The sequence below is a fragment of the Penicillium canescens genome (assembly GCF_028828765.1).
Source record: "Penicillium canescens strain IBT 15451 chromosome Unknown utg000004l_segment0_segment0, whole genome shotgun sequence".
NCBI lineage: Eukaryota > Fungi > Ascomycota > Eurotiomycetes > Eurotiales > Aspergillaceae > Penicillium > Penicillium canescens.
This window is the reverse complement of record NW_026703966.1, coordinates 3,034,556-3,052,902: the sequence shown is the minus strand read 5'-3', so window position 1 is coordinate 3,052,902 and position 18,347 is coordinate 3,034,556. Positions and strand designations below refer to the sequence as shown.

Here is an 18,347-nt window from a genome sequence, read left to right as displayed (position 1 = left end):
AGGCTGGTATGTCTATACCCCCTGCTTCGTTTAGTGCTTAGTGAAGCCTTCTATTACGAAATAATCGCTAGTCCGATTCGTGTTCTATTCCGCTAATAATGAAAGAGACGTAGAGGTAACGAAGACCTGACTGGCCTTCCCTTCACCTTTTGTATTGAAAATTGGTTTATCTCAGAAGTAAGGTGTCTCAACACATATCAAATAGATACAGGAGTCTCTCAACAGCACCTCTAGAATGGTTTAGATCAATCAATTTAAATTAGGGAGTTTTAGAAAGTTGACTACGAGTAGGTAGGGCTCGATGCTCTGGGAGAATACTTCAGCCATAAGATCCGCCCGAGCATTGGGAACCGTATTCTGGAAGTATTCCATAGTAATAAATTAAAAGTTGAATATATAGCTAATTGTCCGTGAATTCTCAAGATTATCTGCCCTGGCGACCGATACTACTCCCTCTCATCCATTCACTGAGATACTCTCTCGTACATCTCACGATGCTTATCTTCTTCACACGGCGATAATGTGGTCAACGAAACCGTCATTCTCCAAACCTTCCTTAAGAGAATCGGGCAGGACCGCGCTAATTCAATACTTAGCATAGCTATCATGGCTATGGCCCTAGGATACTTGCTCGATGCTTAAGTTCGAGTTTTCCGGGGCAAAACTCTTTATCACAGTGCCCCCATGATTTTGGATATATGTCTCGTAGTCATGTAAAACCGATTTTCGTGGGGCCGATTGGTTGAAAACAACCTGTTGAGATACTCAATCAGGGACTAATGGTCTGTGAAGTCGTGGTTGTTGGATGCACTTACTTTCCATTTCCTAGACATCTTAACAAAAGTCGTGTGTTTGGGGAATGTTGTTCGGTTGAGATTGGTGAGAACTGGAATACGTGCCGAGTTTGTTCAACTTTATCCAAGCGACCGCACACGAACTATTTATACTCGTATCTTCTGTAAAGCAAGGGTAAGCCGCTTCAGTACTAAACGTGAATGAGAGAGTTGAACGGATCCAACGAATATCGTGACGTCATAGCATAATTAGGCCCCGTGGACCTATAGAACAAGCAAAATACGAGGTTAGACGCACCTCCGTCTCCGCCACCACGCACAGAACGCCGTCATCGACGTATAAACGTTCAAAGTTTACTGTCAATACGTGTAGAAATCCCCGCAACCGCTCATGATATCTTGCCACCTTGCCTGCCTTGTAACGCGCCATAAGCCGCTCACAAAATAGGAGTCCACTCCGCAGAAGTACAGAAAGCATTGAGATAGGCGAGGTAACCATCAAGCTGATCCAGCCGTAAATTTGCACCGCACCTTTTACGTCAAAAACAAATCCATAATGGTAGAAAGCAAGGGCCATCCTCATAGCGCGGATCAAATGCAAATCGGCATCGGAGGTATCATTAGCTTCCATCGAGGCTCTGCCAGAAGAGGCTCTCGAGTTCGCTGTCGCGAGGGTAGTAGTATCACCTCTGAATCTATCCGGTCTAAACCATTCTCAAGCCCATATAGCACGTAGCCGAATGACAGAATCTTTGATTCTGCCTAGTCGACAATCCCTGTGATATTTCTGGTTTCGGGACTGGTAAGGAGATTTATCACGTTAAGGGCCCTGTGGCTAAGAACAAAAGGGAGCGCTCTTGAGCAAAGAGACGGGATCTCCTTGCGGACCCTACCTATATTTAGTATAAATCGAGACGGCACGTCTCGAGCAAGAAGGTCGGAATCAGATTGGAACTCCGCAAGCAAGATAGCGGTGTCATCTTGTATGGCCATTGATCGTTGTTCTATGGCTGTACTAAGATCTTGTTCTACAATATCAACTCTTGAAAAAGAAGCCACAAATGTGCTAGATGTACCTTGCAAGGTCCTTGATAATGTTACGCTGTCGGGGCATGTCGCCTGGTGGAATGCGCGCCATAATGTGAGCAGTCCTAGGAAGGGTCTCTATCTCGTAGATATGGAGCGACCATGAATCGCCAAGGTTCAGAGAAATATATATCTTGTCACAAACTCGGAATGGACTGCGTTGGCAAGACTAATGTTGCCTACAGTAGTTTTCGAAATCAGCTATACCTCTACACTTGCGATTTCATTCACGGAAAATAAAGACGAAAGGCGCTGCATTTTAGTTCACCGCTCCGTAATTTCTGCAGAACTGTAACGATAATGGCCGTAGACGACCGGTGAGTCATCGTCATAACACTATATAGTTCTAACGAGCATGACCACCCGCCTGCTTTCTCCCATGCCCGGGTCGAGATTTACATCGAATTCCTCAACAGCTGACCCAAAAACCTTATGGTGCTGCCTTACTCCCAAACAGCATTGCTGATTGGATGCCTAAAGAGCGCGGTTTGGCGTGGGGTCTGGGCCAAGTCGATTAGGTACCCCACACTGTGAAATGATAGCTATTCCATCATTCTACTAACCATCAAAACATGGGAATTGAGAACTCACTATACGGCACAGAGCAGTTATAATCGTAGGCTACTAGTCAACTACGTAATTCCACCATCTATATATAAGCTTACACGGTATTAAAAAGAGCCTCTTTTCACCTCGACCTCTAGTTATATTCTCATTTTCGCTTATATTAATATTCTATTACTATTCAACAGATATGCGCCTTACGAACATCGTTTTCTTCGGCTCTGTCGTGTATTGGGCCGCCGCGGCGCCCACAGAAACTCACGCCCTTGTTGAAAGACAGGCGATCAACGTGAACGGTTGCTGGTGTTGCAATACGGTTATAAAGCCTCATGGAAACTTCTATGGCGCTGGGGCTGGTTGTAAGGCTGGTAAGTCACCCTCTACAGCGTTTTAGAACCACTCTAACAGTAATCTAGGAGCATGTGGTAATCCAGATCATGAGCTCTGTTGCACTGCTGCCGTCGTGAGTTCCCTTCCTACGTTGTTTAACAGGTAGCATACTGACTGCATAGCTTCTCCCTTTTATTGCCTGTGTAGGTCCACGCTCCCCCTAGCCAGACTGGTCCCGGGGGCGGGGTTTAATTCCAGAATCGGCTCCTTCTTCTCCTTCGAGAACAATGAATAAGTAAAGGGAAATAAAAAGGAGTGGGTAGAAAAATGTATAGTTACCAATGCGTAATTGTTGGTATAGAGTGCCATAAACAGGCTAACTGCGATGAGCCGTCAGTGTATCTTATATTCAATAGCTCACTAGTCATGAACACACACTCAAGAACTATATGTTTGAAACCCGACACATCTTCCACATTCGAAGAAAGCCTCTAAAATCTGACAGACGAATGTTATAAAAGTTAAATCGAAAAGAAAAAGAAAGAAAAATCAACCAAAATACGTAAATGATGGCTACAAGTTCAGTATACTCTGTTGATGCACGGCCGAGCTTCAACGAGGTTCAAGCTGGGTCGACCATGTTCCACAATCTAGGCGGACAGACCTACCCACATCTCAATGCAACCAGCAGTAAAGCGAGGTGAAGACCATGTCCATGATTCCTAGTGAAGAAATTGTAGGCACTCTTTGGTGATTCAAACGTTAGGTTGTTAACTGTAAAAAAAAAGCGTTCTTTTTTGAGAGGCCACACAAATATGAGAATCTAGGTCGTGAATAATTTTTACTTCTAGAATTGCTCATTTCACTTCCAATTGATCGGAAAGGAAGACAAAGCATGTCAGTGACGTAATCTGCGGCCCCAAATAAGTTAGAGGGCGGTGGCATAAATTCCCGGCGGAGATTAAGGTGGATACTAATTCTAGCGTGGGATTCCAGCTCTATTTCACGAACACCCAGCCCAAGCGGAATGGATGTGAAGTCAACCTGCAATGACGTCCAGGTTCTCTTCTTTCTTTGGGGTAAGCAATATTTTCAACCTAGTCAGGGCTGTGCTTATGGCCTTTTTTTTTGATTTCGACAGTCCCAGCGGACCTTCCGGATAGCAGGCCGCCAACGACAGGAAGAAGTCAACCTGCACTCTAGTGCCTTCGATGGACTAGAGGAACGAGAGCCATTCATAGTTGACCGAGAACATGTCGAACAAGAGCATTTTACACCATGGATAACTCGGAAGTTACTGCGCACATGGAGCGACATACGAGAGTTCATCATTTCAGAGCAGGGAGCGGGAATATTCAAGTGCAGCCTCGCATATCTACTCGCATCCCTAGCAGTTTTCATACCCATGATCGGGAATCTCTTGGGCCATCAGAACGGTAAGCATTTGGTGGCGACGATCACAGTCTACTTCCATCCAGCGAGGACGCAAGGCAGCATGTACAAAGCACTAATATGTGCCTTCGTCGCTTTTATCTTTGCGGCGATTCTCTCGCTATCCAGCATGTGGGTTACAATTCTCTTTCAAAGAAAGCACGACATGATTGAATTAGGCCATGCTGTGGTGCTGGTAGTTTTCGTTGCCGGTGGATTTGGGTTCATTGGATGGACCAAACAGAGAATGAGTGATCCGCTAGTCAATGTTGCCTGCTCTTTGGCTTCGCTGGCATCAACCATTGTCATTACCAGGGAAGGTGCTGTGCAGAGTGGCGCCCTTTCTTTCGACAAGATATCCCAGGTCCTGAGAATGGTTCTTTTAGGCGTCGGGATTGCGGCAGCTGTATCGCTGTCGATATTGCCTCTTTCTGCGCGGAAGCAGTTCCGAGGAAATCTTTCAACTCTAACAGACACAGTGACGTTGATGCTCGTGAATATCACAGATAGCTTCCTTCGCGGATCGGACTACGAGCTCCAAAAGGCAGAGTTTATCAATCTCTCTGCACGTCACGATAAAGCCTTCGGTCAAATGAAGAATACAATGGAAGAGACAAAGTTTGAGCACTATGTGGCGGGAACAGGGCTAGAGTATCATCTTGAAAAACGCCTCGTGTGTTTCATGCAAGACATCACCCATAGCCTAGGCGGTCTACGCAGTGCGGGTGCTTTACACTTTGAATTACTTGCACCGACCAGGTGTACGAGGCCAACACAGATGTCGTGTCCGCAAACCGACTCCTCTGTTTCCGTCACCATAGAACGTCCGAGGCTAGTCAGTCAGCCACAATCTGTTTCGAAAACAGACGTGGAACGCTACGAGGCAGAGAAATTACAATCTGCACCTAAGATTCAACAGGACGCTCCCTTGAACCATCCCGGAGACGATTTTGAATTAATAATATCTCGGCTCGAAATTTCCATGGTGAGAGCAATGCAAATGGCAGCGATATCCGGACCCAGTGTAATCTGATGCTTAATAGCTCTCCCTGGCTTCTACCCTGAGAGATATCTTCAAAGAAGTCTCTTTTGGACCTGCTCCCGACTACAGGATCTCCATTAATGGTGGAGCTCGCCCCCGTATCGATGAAGCAGTCAAGACATACCGAGAAGTTCGAATGTCCGCTTTGTGTTCGCTTTCTCACAGAAGAGAGATAATGTCTTTCACGCAGGAGAGCAAAGCTGGTCTTGAGGAAATTTTCGCAAGCTGCGATTATTTTTCCGTGTCGCTCCTCAAGTTAAGTGAGAAGCTGCAACAGTTCTTATCTGTTTTGGAGGAGCTTCAAATCGAGGTTGAGGGAAGACCTAACGGAGTGTCTTGGACCTGGGCGTGTGTTTCGTGGTGGCGGGCTGATCATCAATGTGAGAGACACCGTTTGAATCCAGGTGAGCTTTTCTGGCCTAAGAGTTATTTGCGAACCATTCCGCTAATAGGCCCATCACCAGCGCCTTCTTCGAGCCCTTATCACACCGAAGTCAATAGTACAAGTTTGACACGCATGTCCAATCCCACCGATCAGCTTGAAAATCGACTCCGAAGACAAACACGATACGAAAGGGCTGATTCTCATGCTTGGAGACCTTTTGATTTCTTTCGCACAGATGAAATCAAGTTCGCTCTCAAAGTAGGGATCGGAGCAGCGCTTTATGCCTTGCCTTCATTTATATCCTTGACGAGACCGCTCTATTTGTTTTGGAGGGGAGAATGGGGCCTTCTCTCATACATGTTAGTATGCTCGATGACTATTGGCGCATCAAACACTACGGGTTATGCTCGGTTTCTTGGTACATGTCTTGGGGCCCTTTGTTCGATAGGGGCCTGGTACATTACCGGAGGAAATGCTTTCAGGCTCGCAGTGGTGGGTTTTGTTATGGCCCTCGGGCAATTTTATATGATCATTGTTAAGGGTAAGGGCCCCATGGGCCGATTCATACTACTAACCTACAACCTGTCCGTGCTCTATGCTTTCTCTTACTCGCAAATCGATGGCAATGAGCAGGATGACGGGGGCGAACACCTCGATATCACTGAAATTGCCCTTCATAGAGTCATCTCTGTCATCTCGGGCTGCCTTTGGGGTATCATCATCACACGAGGTATCTGGCCCATTCGCGCGCGGACAAAGCTCAATAATACTTTACATCTGCTGTGGTTCCGTTTAGTTTTGATTTGGAAATCCGATCCATTGAACACAATGGCTACGGCAGAAGCAAGCATGTCTGTGCTCTACATGAATTCTCATGACAAGAACGAGATCGAGCGCCTCCTTTCACAGCTCGAGAGTCTTCAGGTATCGGCGCGCTCCGAATTCGAACTGAAAAGTCCTTTTCCAGATGCCGAATACCGTAACATCATTCGCCAGACAAGGGGCATTGTAGACAATTTTCATTCTATGAATCTCATTCTAGTCAACATCCCTACGCCATCGGAAGGTCAAATCTCTCTTCTACGATATACTGCCGCTGTTAGACAGCAGCTGTCTGAACGTATCGGTCACCTGCTAACTGGTAAGTCTTGGAAAGGCGAACAAAAAATTTAGTTACGAATTGGCAAAAAAACCATGGTTATCTTGCTACTGACACTTAATACAGTCATGGCATCGTCAATAGCTCTGGAGAGTACCTCCAGCAATGTTCCAACAAATATAAAAGATTCACGAGACCGCCTTTTGGAACAAATTTCTCACTATCGCCAAGGACGAATGGCATCCCGTTTGACTAATGGCGAAGACTATGTATTACTATCCTCATTCGGTAAGATCCCTATAACTGATAGCCCTGAAAGCCCCGGGATACTTCAGACGTTTCTAACCAGTACTAGTTCTTGTGGCCCAGCTATTGTCAAATGAGATCTCTGAGATAATGGTGGAACTGGGTCACATTTTCCCAGTCTCGGATGACGAAGACTCTGTTAATGCAGACAGAGTATAAAACATAAGACGAGCCCTTTGACGGGATATTCGGGAAAATCTTCAGATATTTGCTATTGTGGTTTAGTCAGTAGGTTTTCGAGAACCGTCGAAGAGTATAAATGATAATACCTAGAGATATTTCCTGCAAATCCTACCTTCTCAGAAGCTTAATCTGTGTTATAAATAAACAAAGTGACGGTCGCTGGAAACTATTTTCTGGAAGCTGCACCTCGGGTGCCACTTGTGAAAGTTTTGTGACTTGGAACGAGGTCAATTTAGGCAAAATGTGTGATTCAAAGCCGCAATCTAGCCGAACCTATGCAAATTGGATATCGAGAGCATTATCGCCTAGCTCTGCATACATATCAGTGGCTATCAACAGATAGATACCTTGCGAACGGAGAACACGTTTCCCTTTATTGAGATTATGAATAATTTAATGATTCTAATACCAGGTGCATACAGCTCGCGTAGGCGCATTGCCATGTTGGAAAAAAGGTCGTTTTACATCACAGTAGGTAGGATTCGACGAGATAAATCATCAATAACAAAGCGAGTAACACCGTCATGATCAAGAGTCTCGGAGCAATTATCAGTGGCCATAGAGACGATAGAGGCGATTGAAATTGAACTGCCAGTGTTACTGGCGAACAACATTCTCAAAATTCTAGTTCAGTCCAGGTTAGAGTCTTCGTATGCGCTGCCAGATTTGGACCGATTTTCGTATATTGTCGTATTTGCGATTTTCCCATCGTTGTCAATACGAATAGTTAGGGTCTCCGTGGCAATATCGGGATATTCGGTAGCTCCAGGATCAACGATAGTTTGTATTTGACTGTATGTGTGCAAGAGCATCACGCTGTGGTACTCGCGTAGGTCCAGCAATTTTGATAAAGTGATCGACATTTCGGAACTTTGCTTCGGCTTTCACAAAATGCGGTATCTCGTCTCAGTATCGGGGGGTCTCCAATGGATTATGGTGTGTAGAACATTAGAACAAAATAGTGCGAGGTTCGAAGCATTCGTAAAGAAGTAGCTGGGCAGTAAACCGGAATTCAGTGGAATTGCGGGGATATTATATCTTTCTAATTAATTGGCCAAGGGCTTCGTAAGGGGCAAACGCCTCCCGTTAGCCTAGCGGCGGAAGTGGACTCCGTGCGGGGCTTAAGACAGGTCGAACCAACCAAAGCTAAACGCCGGTTGATAGGCTACTGGACGGGAAAAGCAGCCGACTGTAGGTGCTGCGGGTTCTGTTAGCGGGTTCTGTTAGCATCTCTGTTTCTGTGCTTCTCCCAGTATTCCAAATTTCGGATAGACTGTTGGAAGGGTTGAAACCAACTTTCATTACGCATGATGACGACAAAACACCCCTGCATTGTGCGAGGGTCGCGCTCTTTCTCTCCACTGATCTCCTCTTCATCGAAAGCGCAGATATAGACTACGAACCCAATCTCTTCAGCCTCACCTTCTCTTCGCTCGTTTTCCCTCTCTATCTTCCGCGTCGCCATTCTATATGGACTTAATTACTTTCCAATCGAGACCTATATAGTGTCGTATCTTCCCTTTTTATTTCTCGAATATGAGAAGTTTACGGATATTATTAAATACTTACGCCTAGCACCAACGTTGCTAAATAATCTATCGAGTAAAGCTATTGTTAGGACCCTGCGAGCTCCTAGGTAGCAGGGTAGTCTATCGGTAATGTATGTGCAGGTGTTTGAGAGACTACTTGCTGGTCCTCCATGCGAAGACCAGCGACAGCAATAAATACGCGGTGCGCTTAGCTAATGTGTGAAGCGACATGCACGGTCATTATGAGGCCGCCTATACATGTGCTCAGCTACTTGCGCACTGTGCGGCCCAAGGCTTGCCATATAGCCTCAGGCACCCTCAGACACCTAGCAGGTCGGAATCCTGACATGAACCTAAGACTAATATTTCTAGACACCTTTAGCCATATAATTCATCCGGGAAGATAACATCGAATTGCATTAAAAATGAACGCTAAGATGTAAAATCCGGGCCGGCCCTCCCGTATCCGCATATCATAATCGTTAACGAGTATCAAGTCTCAGCATATATCGGTAAAGATCTTCCTATAGGCACACAATAATATCCAACTCCCAACCGGAGATCCCACCCTAAAATCCTAACCTACACCGTAACTCTCCGCTCCTTCAAATACTCATAATCATCCATCGCATCCCTAGTAGCCTTCTCAAGCACAGCAGCAACCTCATCCCCAAACTCAACCTTCCACTTCGCAACCTCAACATCAACATCAACACCAGCAGGCGCTTTATCCTTAACAATACCATTGGACGCCTCAAGCGTAGAAAGCATAATAGCAGCAGCACTCCTCTGCCTCTCGATCTCCGCCGCATCCCCCGCGCTCGCGCGATCCGCCGACCAAGTCTCAGACTTCTTCTCAATAACCCCATTCCCACCCCACTCAAACTGCATAGACCCAGTATCAAGCCCCGCAAGCTCACAGAACCGCACCACAACAGCAGGGTTATGGATCACATCATTGGCATCAATAACCAACGGCTGACTCGGCACATCCGGCTGCTCCATCGCCCAGTCAAACAGCCGGCGTGTCCACGACATACTCATGTTCGCCATGCCCATACCCTTTATACCATCTTCGTCGATATAACCAGCCTGCGATATCTTCTGCATGGCCCGATACATGGATGGCCATGCGAGTGCCGGGTGACGGATGATGAAAGCCAGCTTCCACGTGCGTAGATACTGATCTGGAAGGATGGTATCGTTGTGCGCGGAGAAGGTCAGGGCGCCGTAGCTGTCCGGTGTGGTGACGTGGAAAGACTTCATATCGTCTACTTTGTTGGAGCCGTCGCGCATGCTGGTGAAGACGCCAGGATTTGTGAACCAGAAGGCGTGTTCTTTGGCGAACATGATTTTGTTCTCGGCGCGTGCGCGTGCTGAGTAGGCTTCCAAGTTGTCGAGGCTGACTTGGAAGGCGTTTTGGACTTCGGTTTTATCATTGTCGGTCCATTGTGAGAGCGGTTTGTTTAGGCGGCCTTCTTTGCCGGCTGCCATGAAGGCATCGAAGAAGAAGTAGCCGCCCTTTGGGCTAGTTAAGACGTTTGGTTGATTTGGGATGTTGAGGATCTTTAGGAGCAGGTTGGAGGCTGTGCGGGGTACGCTGATGAGTAGGAGGCGATTGGGCTGCTCATTTTGTTCGGGCCTGATGATGGCCATTGTGTATGGTTTTGTTGTTGCTTGTACACACTTTGAATGGTAGGATTTAAGCTTAAGTTGATGCGGTGCAATGAGGAAGACGATAGATGGCTACATTCTGGAGACGGATGGCGTGATCTCTCTTAAATAGATTGAACTTCAGTGCAGATCATCTCTACATTTGGTTAATTTTCTAGACTGTTTCGTCGCAGACCGCTCCACCGACGTCGTGTGGAGCAAGACTGCCACGTTGAGCAGTGAAAATCTCATCCGGAGGGGGTACATCCGCTTTTTCCATATGGAATCATGTACAAATGGACCTTCGGCCGCAAAACAGTCCGATCGGCCTTTGTCCCTGTTTATCACCGAGGGTGGAGCCGTCAATGTCCGTCCGTTTGAAGTCCGCAATTGGCCGCGCTGTCACATTGAGTGATGATCAGTGGAGTACTTTTTCAGACAAGCTGTGTTCCGAACTGCGTCGGGCGTTCGAGAGTCCGAGCCGTCGTATGACCTACAGAGTTATTAAGACCAAGATCTCTTGGAAGAGGTACATGGTCATAGGCGAGTTTTACCTGATCTAAAAGGACCTTGAAATGTAGGACGTGGGGGCGGAAACGATACAGGATCAGTAAAATATTTACTCCAGGTGGAGCTTGATATATAGTTACCTAGGTAGCCTCGTTCTCATGTTTTTCGCCAAGTAACCACCACAAGGCTACCTCGAGTTTATAGTAACATGATAAAGGACATGTAGATCAAAGCAAAATATATGCTTCACTCTACGACGTCCAAGGACGATCAGATGCAACTAACGAGCACTGCAGACTGCATATTCTCCACATCCCAACTTTGAATATAGGGCTTTACGGAAAACATCCGAGAGTCAAAATTAGAAATATTACTCGCATAGCTATACTTCCCATAGTCAAGACATTAAAATTCCCTCACGGGCATAATCAAACATTCAAACCAAAATACATATGCAATGACCAAAAGCAAACCAACATTTTCCGCCCAGGGCAAAAAAATCAGTCAGAATCGCTACTCTCCTCCTCAGCCTTTGCCAAGCTCTGCTCCTTAGTAAGAGTAGGGTTACGAATACACAGCGCGAAAGCAATCAAAGGCACAGTAAGACAGATACCAGTGATGCAAAGCAAGCGCTGGGTCTGCTTATAGGCGAGGATGGCGTTATCACGATCAGGGGTGCCGACGGGATTGAGGGCTGCGAAATTGAGGGGTTGAGCATAAATTTCGGCGGCAAGGGTTGCGTTGCCGACATGACGGTTCAGTTCCGATGGGAGAACTTGGGTCCAGATTGCACCGGAGATAGTGTTGCCTAAGGCGCTGCCGATTTGGTAGGATGCTAGGTAGATACTGGTGATAACCGCGAGATCTGGGATTGTGAGTATGGGGCTGAAATTTTGGGTTTCAATTATAAAGAGTGGTTGTACTTACGTTCGTGCTTGGTTGCGACTTGAATGCTGGCTTGCGCTGGGTAGGGGAACATTCCGCCGGCTGGGGGTTGTTAGATGTTTCGTTACTTGGGGGCGGAGGTTGTTCGATAGGTCCATGGATGTTTGTATCACTTACCAATACCTAGCAGCACTTGCGCACCAATGACACCGGAGTGACTAGAGCCCTCACTGCCACCGCGGAAGTAAATTAGGATACCAAAGGCAACCAGGAAGAGAACCGTGCCGGACACGATGAAGGGCTTCAATTGGCGGAGTTTAAGGACGACGAAGCCAATGAAGACACCAGTAAGGACGGAAGCGAAGCTGTATAGAGAGGTGATTCGGGTTGCGCTGGTGACTGTTTCGTCGAAGCTGACGATGAGAACTGTGTACAGGAAGTCTCCTTGCAAGTACCACGCTGAACCGAATTAGATTAGACATGCATCATGTAGCAATTATGCAATGAACGTACCGGTGTTAAGCATCACAGCAATACCGATAGAACCCCAAATAGCGCGGTCTCGGACAAGCTGGAGATAAGGTTAACAATTGACATGAGGAAAAATATTCGCAGTGTAGACTTACCTTGAAAGGCAACATGGGATACTTGCAAGTCCGTTCCCAGAAGATCCAAGCGGGAATCAAACAAACACCCACAACAAGAGGCGCAATAACTTTAGCAGTCTTCCATTGAGAAGTAACACCTCCGGCAAGGGTGAACGGAACAAGGATACAAGCCAACATAGCGATCAGCAAGATGATGCCGATAATATCTAGGCGCCAGAAGAGCTCTGACGCCAATTTCCTTCCGCCAAGCAGCTCAAAAGAGCTCTTGTAAGACTCCAGAGCACCACTCTTTCTTGTGCGTCGACTGACGATAACTAAGACTGCAAGCAGAGGTATAGCGCACACGGGGAAAATAATTGCGAACATGCCGATGCCCCATTGCCATGTAGTAACCTTGAGCACGGACGTCGTCAAGTTGCCACTAATCCAAGTGTTGATCTGGGTTATGTTAGCATTTCAATGTCCTGGATTCGCGCTTTTGGGGAATTATGCGAAACCCACGATAAATGGCATAGCAGGAATGTAGGAGAAGAGGAGACGGGATCGGGTGGAGGTAACATCGGCAATGAGAACCTCGACGAGAAGCATGATAGTAGTGTATCCGATCTAAGCCGAGTCAGTACAAGTAAGAAGGATGATATGCGCGCATCTTACCTGGTAGATCACAGCGCCTGCAGCAAATGTCTCCATGTTCTTCGCGCATGTCTCAACTACAGTTCCAACAGTATAGAAAACAATCGAGACGAGGATAAGTTCCGCTCTGCCGAAAACATCTGCAATTTTGGCAGCGGTGGGCTGAAACATCCACAGTCAGCTTTTATCATACATTGGGGTTTGAGTATGCTCACTTGCGCGGCGGTGGCGATCACGGCTCGCAGAACATTGATGGTCGCGAGTAGACTGTGGTTGTCATAATACTGGGTGGCATAGGGCTATCCAAAGACAGATTTGTTAGTATCTTCTTTTTTGTGTGGCAGACTCATGAAGCTTGGGATCAGTTACCTGATATGCATAGCGAACAGTTCCATCCAGACCATAAACATAAGCGATCAAGAAAATCGCAAGAAACAGACACACGCGATCAACCAGTCTGAAGTTCGCATTGATAATCTCAATCCGACGAACACCAGGACTTCCCTGGCCCAACAAGTCCACGCGGTCGTTCACGGGGACAGTTTGATTGTGGGTGTTCTTCTCTGACCCCATAGGATCGGCAATCTCAGTAACCGACATGATGAGATCTCACTCAAACACTCAAACACAGCTGAAAGAAATGAGAGAGAAGAAATACTCGAACATGCGAACCGAAGAAAAAAAAATTAAGTAAAAATAACCAGCCAAGACTTGAGGGGGCAAAAAAAAAACACAAAAAAGAAGTAGGCAATCTTATCTGATGAGCTGAAAGCGACGGCTTACCCGGTTGGGAGAATTGCCTCCCGCTAGGGTCTTGGGGTCCCAGAGCCACAGCCACTCAGAAAGTGGGAATAGAGACCCATCTCGTATTTGCACATGATCTTTGCACTGGGATCTCGCTCTAGACCGGAGCTGTATGGGGTGATTTCGGGATTTGCTGAATTATGACGGGCCATTCCATGTTTTTTTACCTATGCTGCACGGGGGTTGTTCCTGTTGCAGTATGTAGACGCGATCGATTGGTTGGCATTGCTTCTAAGGTTGGGGTTGTGTATGACTTTTTACTCGACACCTCGGCTGTTGCGCCTGTTCGGCTTATGGGCCTTCGTATCAATCTTTGATTTTTGGGGCTTTGGATTTATGGTTTGATCTGATAAAAATTGGTGTGAATATCCAAGGTTGTGTGGAGTCTCCTCAACCTTCAAACACTACACAGTCATATTTTCTACTTGTTTGTCGGACCTGCACCACGTAGCATATACTTATAAAAAATATCCGCCAACTTAAAGTTGCGCGTGGCTCGCAGAAAAACGGTAGAGTTTTCCATGTGTGCCAAGCCAATAGCCGAGTTAAGAGGATGTGGCATCGGTGAATATTGTCCAAGAAACATACCAAGGAAACCGTTTCGCTAGGCAAATGAATTCCCGTGAAATTTCTATTTTGAATTACCATTCCTAATACACTTACCTGAAAACGACTTCTACTATCACAACTCTACGCTATCCCGTGCATTGTGGCTAAAAACAAAATGTCATATATTCATCATTAAGACGTGATGATCATGATAAAATATTCGTAAATCCCCCAAGTCCGACAAAAATTCCTCCATATACATGCAATGTCACCCATCAAGCCACCACGGGTAGCAGTTCTCCTAATTAAAATCATGTCTCGTGATCCCCCAGCCAGAAATATGCAATCAAAGTCTTGACCTGAAAGCAGTCCGCGGACCAGGCGAAATAGGCGCAGCGTCTTGGATGAGACGACTCATCTCGGGATCATAAAGTGCCTCCGCCGAGACCGTCGCCTGGATCCGCTTTCCAAAGTATTCAATCTCCACACTTTCACCATCGTTCACACTCCCAGGAAGCCAAGCATACGCAACAGGCTGGCCAATCGTGTACCCGAATGCGGCGCTTGTGACATAGCCAACTGCCTTTCCTTTGTAGAAGACAGGTTCCTTGCCCAGGACGACTGAACGACCATCATTAATAGTCAGAGGCCGGAGACGACGAGTAGGTGTTTGTGTTGAGAGACGCTGGATAGCAGCCTTGCCAACGAAGTCATAACTCTTATTTGAGTCAATAGCGTAGGCGACTCCAGCTTCGAAGGGGTTGTGTTCGGTGGTCATATCCACACCGTAGATTCGATACCCCTTTTCAATTCTCAATGAGTTGAAAGCGCTACGGCCGCCGGCAATGAGACCGTGCAATTTTCCTGCTTGCCAGATAATGTCCCAAAGCCGCTGGCCATACTCGGCGCTGGACTGAATTTCCCAGCCTAGCTCGCCGACGTAGGACTTGCGGATAACTGTTACCGGGATACCGGCGAGAATGGTTTTCTTAACTCCGAAGTAAGGCAGGGCTTTGTTGGAGAAGTCGTCCGCGCTGATTGCGCTGATGACTTCCCGAGCGCGCGGACCCCAGAGGCCGATGCAGCATGTGCTGCCTGTGATATCGCGGACTTGGGCCCATTGGCTGGCGTGTTTTCCTTGAAGGCGCGCCTCTTTTTGGAGGTAGGCTAGCTCGGTTGCACTGTTTGCGCCGATTTGGAATACATCATTTTCCAATCTGGACACGAAGATGTCGCCGCGAATACCACCATGATTGTCGAGAAGAAGGGTGTAGGTGACGCTGCCTGGCTTGGCGGTCATGTTGCCGGTGGTCAATCGTTGGAGTAATTGAACAGCGCCTGGACCAGAGACCTCAAATCGATGAAAGGAAGTCATATCAAACATGGCGACCGCGTTTCGTGTCTTCCAAGCCTCGGCTGCGGAAATGGGCGAATGGAACTGTGCCGACCAAGCATCTCTCTCGACAGGCCTCCATGATGCCGGGAGAGCCTTGACCAGATCTTTGTTCGCTTCGTACCACCACGGTCTCTCCCAACCACCCGTCTCTAGGAAGAAAGCTCCGAGCTCTTGTTGGCGGGCGTGGAAGGGACTGACACGAAGCTTGCGAGGAGACTCGCGCGGTTGAAGCGGGTGAAGAATATCGTATATCTCAACGAAGTTCTGCTGCGACGTCTCGCTCACATATTCGGGACTGAGTTGGATCTCCTCGAAGCGGGATAGCTCGCATTCTGAGACGTCGATGTCCGAGTGGCCAGTTGTGAGGATCTGAGCCAGGGCTCGCGCGACACCGGCTGAATGCGTGACCCACACTGCTTCGGCTACGTAGAAGCCGTCGAGGTGAGACGGTTGGCCGAGAATTGGGCCTCCATCAGGTGTGAATGAGAATACACCATTGAAGCCGTCGGCGATCTCGGTTTCTTGAAGGATGGGAAGGAGAGACTGGGTTTCTTTCCAGGCAGGGTCGAAGTCTTCTTTTGTGAATTCCAGACGAGAGGGCATATTGTGTTCGTCGACATGCTTTGGTGTTAGACCAAGTGAGGAAGCAATAACGGGCATTGGACGGTGTCCGTAGTATCCAATACCGTACTGTTCACCATGTTCACGGTAGTAGAGGTCCTGGTCTTGGTGTCGGAGAATTGGAAGAGTAGCATTCATGCCGTTGATCTGGGAGTTGATATCACGGCTAGCGAGGGCAGGGACCGCAGTTGTCTTCGCATACTGGTGTGCTAGGGGAAGTAAAGGAATCTGCACTCCAACCATGGCTCCTAGCTCAACACCCCAGAAACCAGCACAGGAGACCACGATATCTGCTGGAATGCTTCCGTTGGAGGTAGTCACTCCGGTCACACGAGAGCCTGCACGCTCGATACCGGTAACTGGCGTATGTTCAAGGTACCTGACGCCCGCCTGTTTCGTGCGTTCGATAAGGAGCTGTGTGGCACGAGCTGCTAGTGCGAGACCATCACTGGGAATATGCAAACCCCCCAACACCATATCATGGTTCAAATGAGGGTACATTTTAAAACACTCCTCGGCGCTCACCAGACGTGCCTCGATCCCCCATGCGGAGGCATATCCAAGCTTACGCTTTAGCTCCTCCAGCCGTGCCGGCGTGGTGGCAACCTCGAGCCCACCCACCTGGTTGAAACACTTTTGCCCATCCTTCTCAATCGATAGAAGCTTCTCAACTGTGTAGCGTGCGAGGTGTGTCATGGTTTTGGAGGTATTGGTCTGGAAGACGAGGCCGGGAGCATGTGACGTCGACCCGCCAGGCATATTCAGCGGGCCTTGCTCGACGACGGTGATATCCGTCCATCCTCGAGAGACCAGCTCATCGGCGAGGTTAGTGCCGACGATTCCCGCACCGATGATGATAACGCGTTGTGAAAGGGACATTCCCAGGCTAATAGAGGACGAGTAATATGGTGGCCAATGAAGCGGGCGTGGCTGCTATTTGTATACCCTTGATAAGAGCAATGTGTACCTTGCTAACTCCCCGCACTCCGCAGAGCCGATACGATGTTATCGTCAAGCTGATAATGAGGCCATGCCCCGCACGGGTTACGGTGATATATGGCCGGGCATGTCTGTCACGGTCCTCTTACGGTCCCGGGTTTCCCAGAAACGGATTGGAGGGGCAGCTTATTGCCCCACGTTCATGGGCGATAATTTAGGTACAGTGGGCAATAATGATCGACAAGGCAGCTCCGTGAAGAGCTCATTCGTCAACAGTGGATAAGATTTCCTTTTTTGGTGCTCTGCTCGGGGTCCAGATTGGAACCGGATGTTAGTATGAGGGGCAGGAGCATGGGTGACTTCATGGGATTGAGGTATTGTCCAATGAGGAACAGTCCGTGAAGTTCCCATATCTGTTCCGATCAGCTGTTTGTGCTGGTTCTGGGGGTGAAAGTAGGGATGCAGTGTTGCCTCAGGCAACAACTACCGATATGCTCCTACCACGTGATCGGCATTGGGCCGAGATCCGACAGCCAATCGATTCAGAGACTTGCATAGTAGCCATGAACAACACTCATTTGAAGACAGATGCGACGTGCATTCATGAAGGATTGACTGATTTAGAGAACAAACATAGGGCTCGCTCACTCGTCTATCGCTGCTACTACCACGACAACAATATCAGATGGGAGTGTTTTCTCGAGCGACTGAAAAGACTTCTGACGAGAAGAACTACTCAATTCTGATTTTAATTATGGCGATTCTTGGCGAGTAACTTCCATCAACTAGAGTGTGCAAACCAGCAGGACTCCTCACTGGACGAGTACCTAGTGCATGGCGGACGGAGTAAGGACTACAAGGAGTCAAATGCTCACATAGTCATGCTTGACATGCAGTGGTTTGATTGCAAGGAAAATTCTCATGAAAATGACGACGGAGACTTCCAAGTCGGCTAGATGAAGGTCTTAGCAATCACATTCTAAGTTATTCACGATCGTAC

The 18,347-nt window shown here is 47.7% G+C and overlaps 9 protein-coding genes across 9 annotated transcripts; 2 read left to right on the top strand and 7 right to left on the bottom strand.

The window, feature by feature from the left end:
- Positions 1-507: 507 nt before the first annotated feature.
- N7446_006526 (uncharacterized protein) lies at positions 508-833 on the bottom strand (the record flags this gene model as incomplete). The annotated part of the gene is made up of 3 exons (XM_058515274.1): positions 508-580; positions 632-753; positions 816-833. 3 exons carry the CDS (start codon positions 831-833, stop codon positions 508-510), a joined length of 213 nt encoding a protein of 70 aa, XP_058372452.1.
- A 723-nt stretch (positions 834-1,556) lies between these two features.
- Positions 1,557-1,932, bottom strand: N7446_006525 (uncharacterized protein; the record flags this gene model as incomplete). The annotated part of the gene is made up of 2 exons (XM_058515273.1): positions 1,557-1,798; positions 1,896-1,932. 2 exons carry the CDS (start codon positions 1,930-1,932, stop codon positions 1,557-1,559), a joined length of 279 nt encoding a protein of 92 aa, XP_058372451.1.
- A 702-nt stretch (positions 1,933-2,634) lies between these two features.
- N7446_006524 (uncharacterized protein) lies at positions 2,635-2,998 on the top strand (the record flags this gene model as incomplete). Its single annotated transcript, XM_058515272.1, has 3 exons — positions 2,635-2,812; positions 2,861-2,907; positions 2,957-2,998. The coding sequence occupies 3 exons, from the start codon at positions 2,635-2,637 to the stop codon at positions 2,996-2,998; spliced, it is 267 nt and encodes an 88-aa protein (XP_058372450.1).
- An 825-nt stretch (positions 2,999-3,823) lies between these two features.
- On the top strand, positions 3,824-7,196 carry N7446_006523 (FUSC family protein; the record flags this gene model as incomplete). The annotated part of the gene is made up of 6 exons (XM_058515271.1): positions 3,824-3,853; positions 3,916-5,190; positions 5,249-5,651; positions 5,712-6,773; positions 6,858-7,019; positions 7,087-7,196. 6 exons carry the CDS (start codon positions 3,824-3,826, stop codon positions 7,194-7,196), a joined length of 3,042 nt encoding a protein of 1,013 aa, XP_058372449.1.
- A 653-nt stretch (positions 7,197-7,849) lies between these two features.
- Positions 7,850-8,083, bottom strand: N7446_006522 (uncharacterized protein; the record flags this gene model as incomplete). The annotated part of the gene is made up of 1 exon (XM_058515270.1): positions 7,850-8,083. The coding sequence occupies one exon, from the start codon at positions 8,081-8,083 to the stop codon at positions 7,850-7,852; it is 234 nt and encodes a 77-aa protein (XP_058372448.1).
- Positions 8,084-8,341: 258 nt separating this feature from the next.
- On the bottom strand, positions 8,342-8,685 carry N7446_006521 (uncharacterized protein; the record flags this gene model as incomplete). The annotated part of the gene is made up of 2 exons (XM_058515269.1): positions 8,342-8,427; positions 8,517-8,685. 2 exons carry the CDS (start codon positions 8,683-8,685, stop codon positions 8,342-8,344), a joined length of 255 nt encoding a protein of 84 aa, XP_058372447.1.
- A 646-nt stretch (positions 8,686-9,331) lies between these two features.
- N7446_006520 (uncharacterized protein) lies at positions 9,332-10,405 on the bottom strand (the record flags this gene model as incomplete). Its single annotated transcript, XM_058515268.1, has 1 exon — positions 9,332-10,405. One exon carries the CDS (start codon positions 10,403-10,405, stop codon positions 9,332-9,334), a length of 1,074 nt encoding a protein of 357 aa, XP_058372446.1.
- Positions 10,406-11,412: 1,007 nt separating this feature from the next.
- Positions 11,413-13,638, bottom strand: N7446_006519 (uncharacterized protein; the record flags this gene model as incomplete). The annotated part of the gene is made up of 9 exons (XM_058515267.1): positions 11,413-11,777; positions 11,840-11,899; positions 11,975-12,256; positions 12,311-12,368; positions 12,424-12,843; positions 12,907-13,011; positions 13,060-13,200; positions 13,254-13,337; positions 13,408-13,638. 9 exons carry the CDS (start codon positions 13,636-13,638, stop codon positions 11,413-11,415), a joined length of 1,746 nt encoding a protein of 581 aa, XP_058372445.1.
- A 1,099-nt stretch (positions 13,639-14,737) lies between these two features.
- N7446_006518 (GcvT family protein) lies at positions 14,738-17,287 on the bottom strand (the record flags this gene model as incomplete). Its single annotated transcript, XM_058515266.1, has 1 exon — positions 14,738-17,287. One exon carries the CDS (start codon positions 17,285-17,287, stop codon positions 14,738-14,740), a length of 2,550 nt encoding a protein of 849 aa, XP_058372444.1.
- Between the last annotated feature and the right edge of the window lie 1,060 nt (positions 17,288-18,347).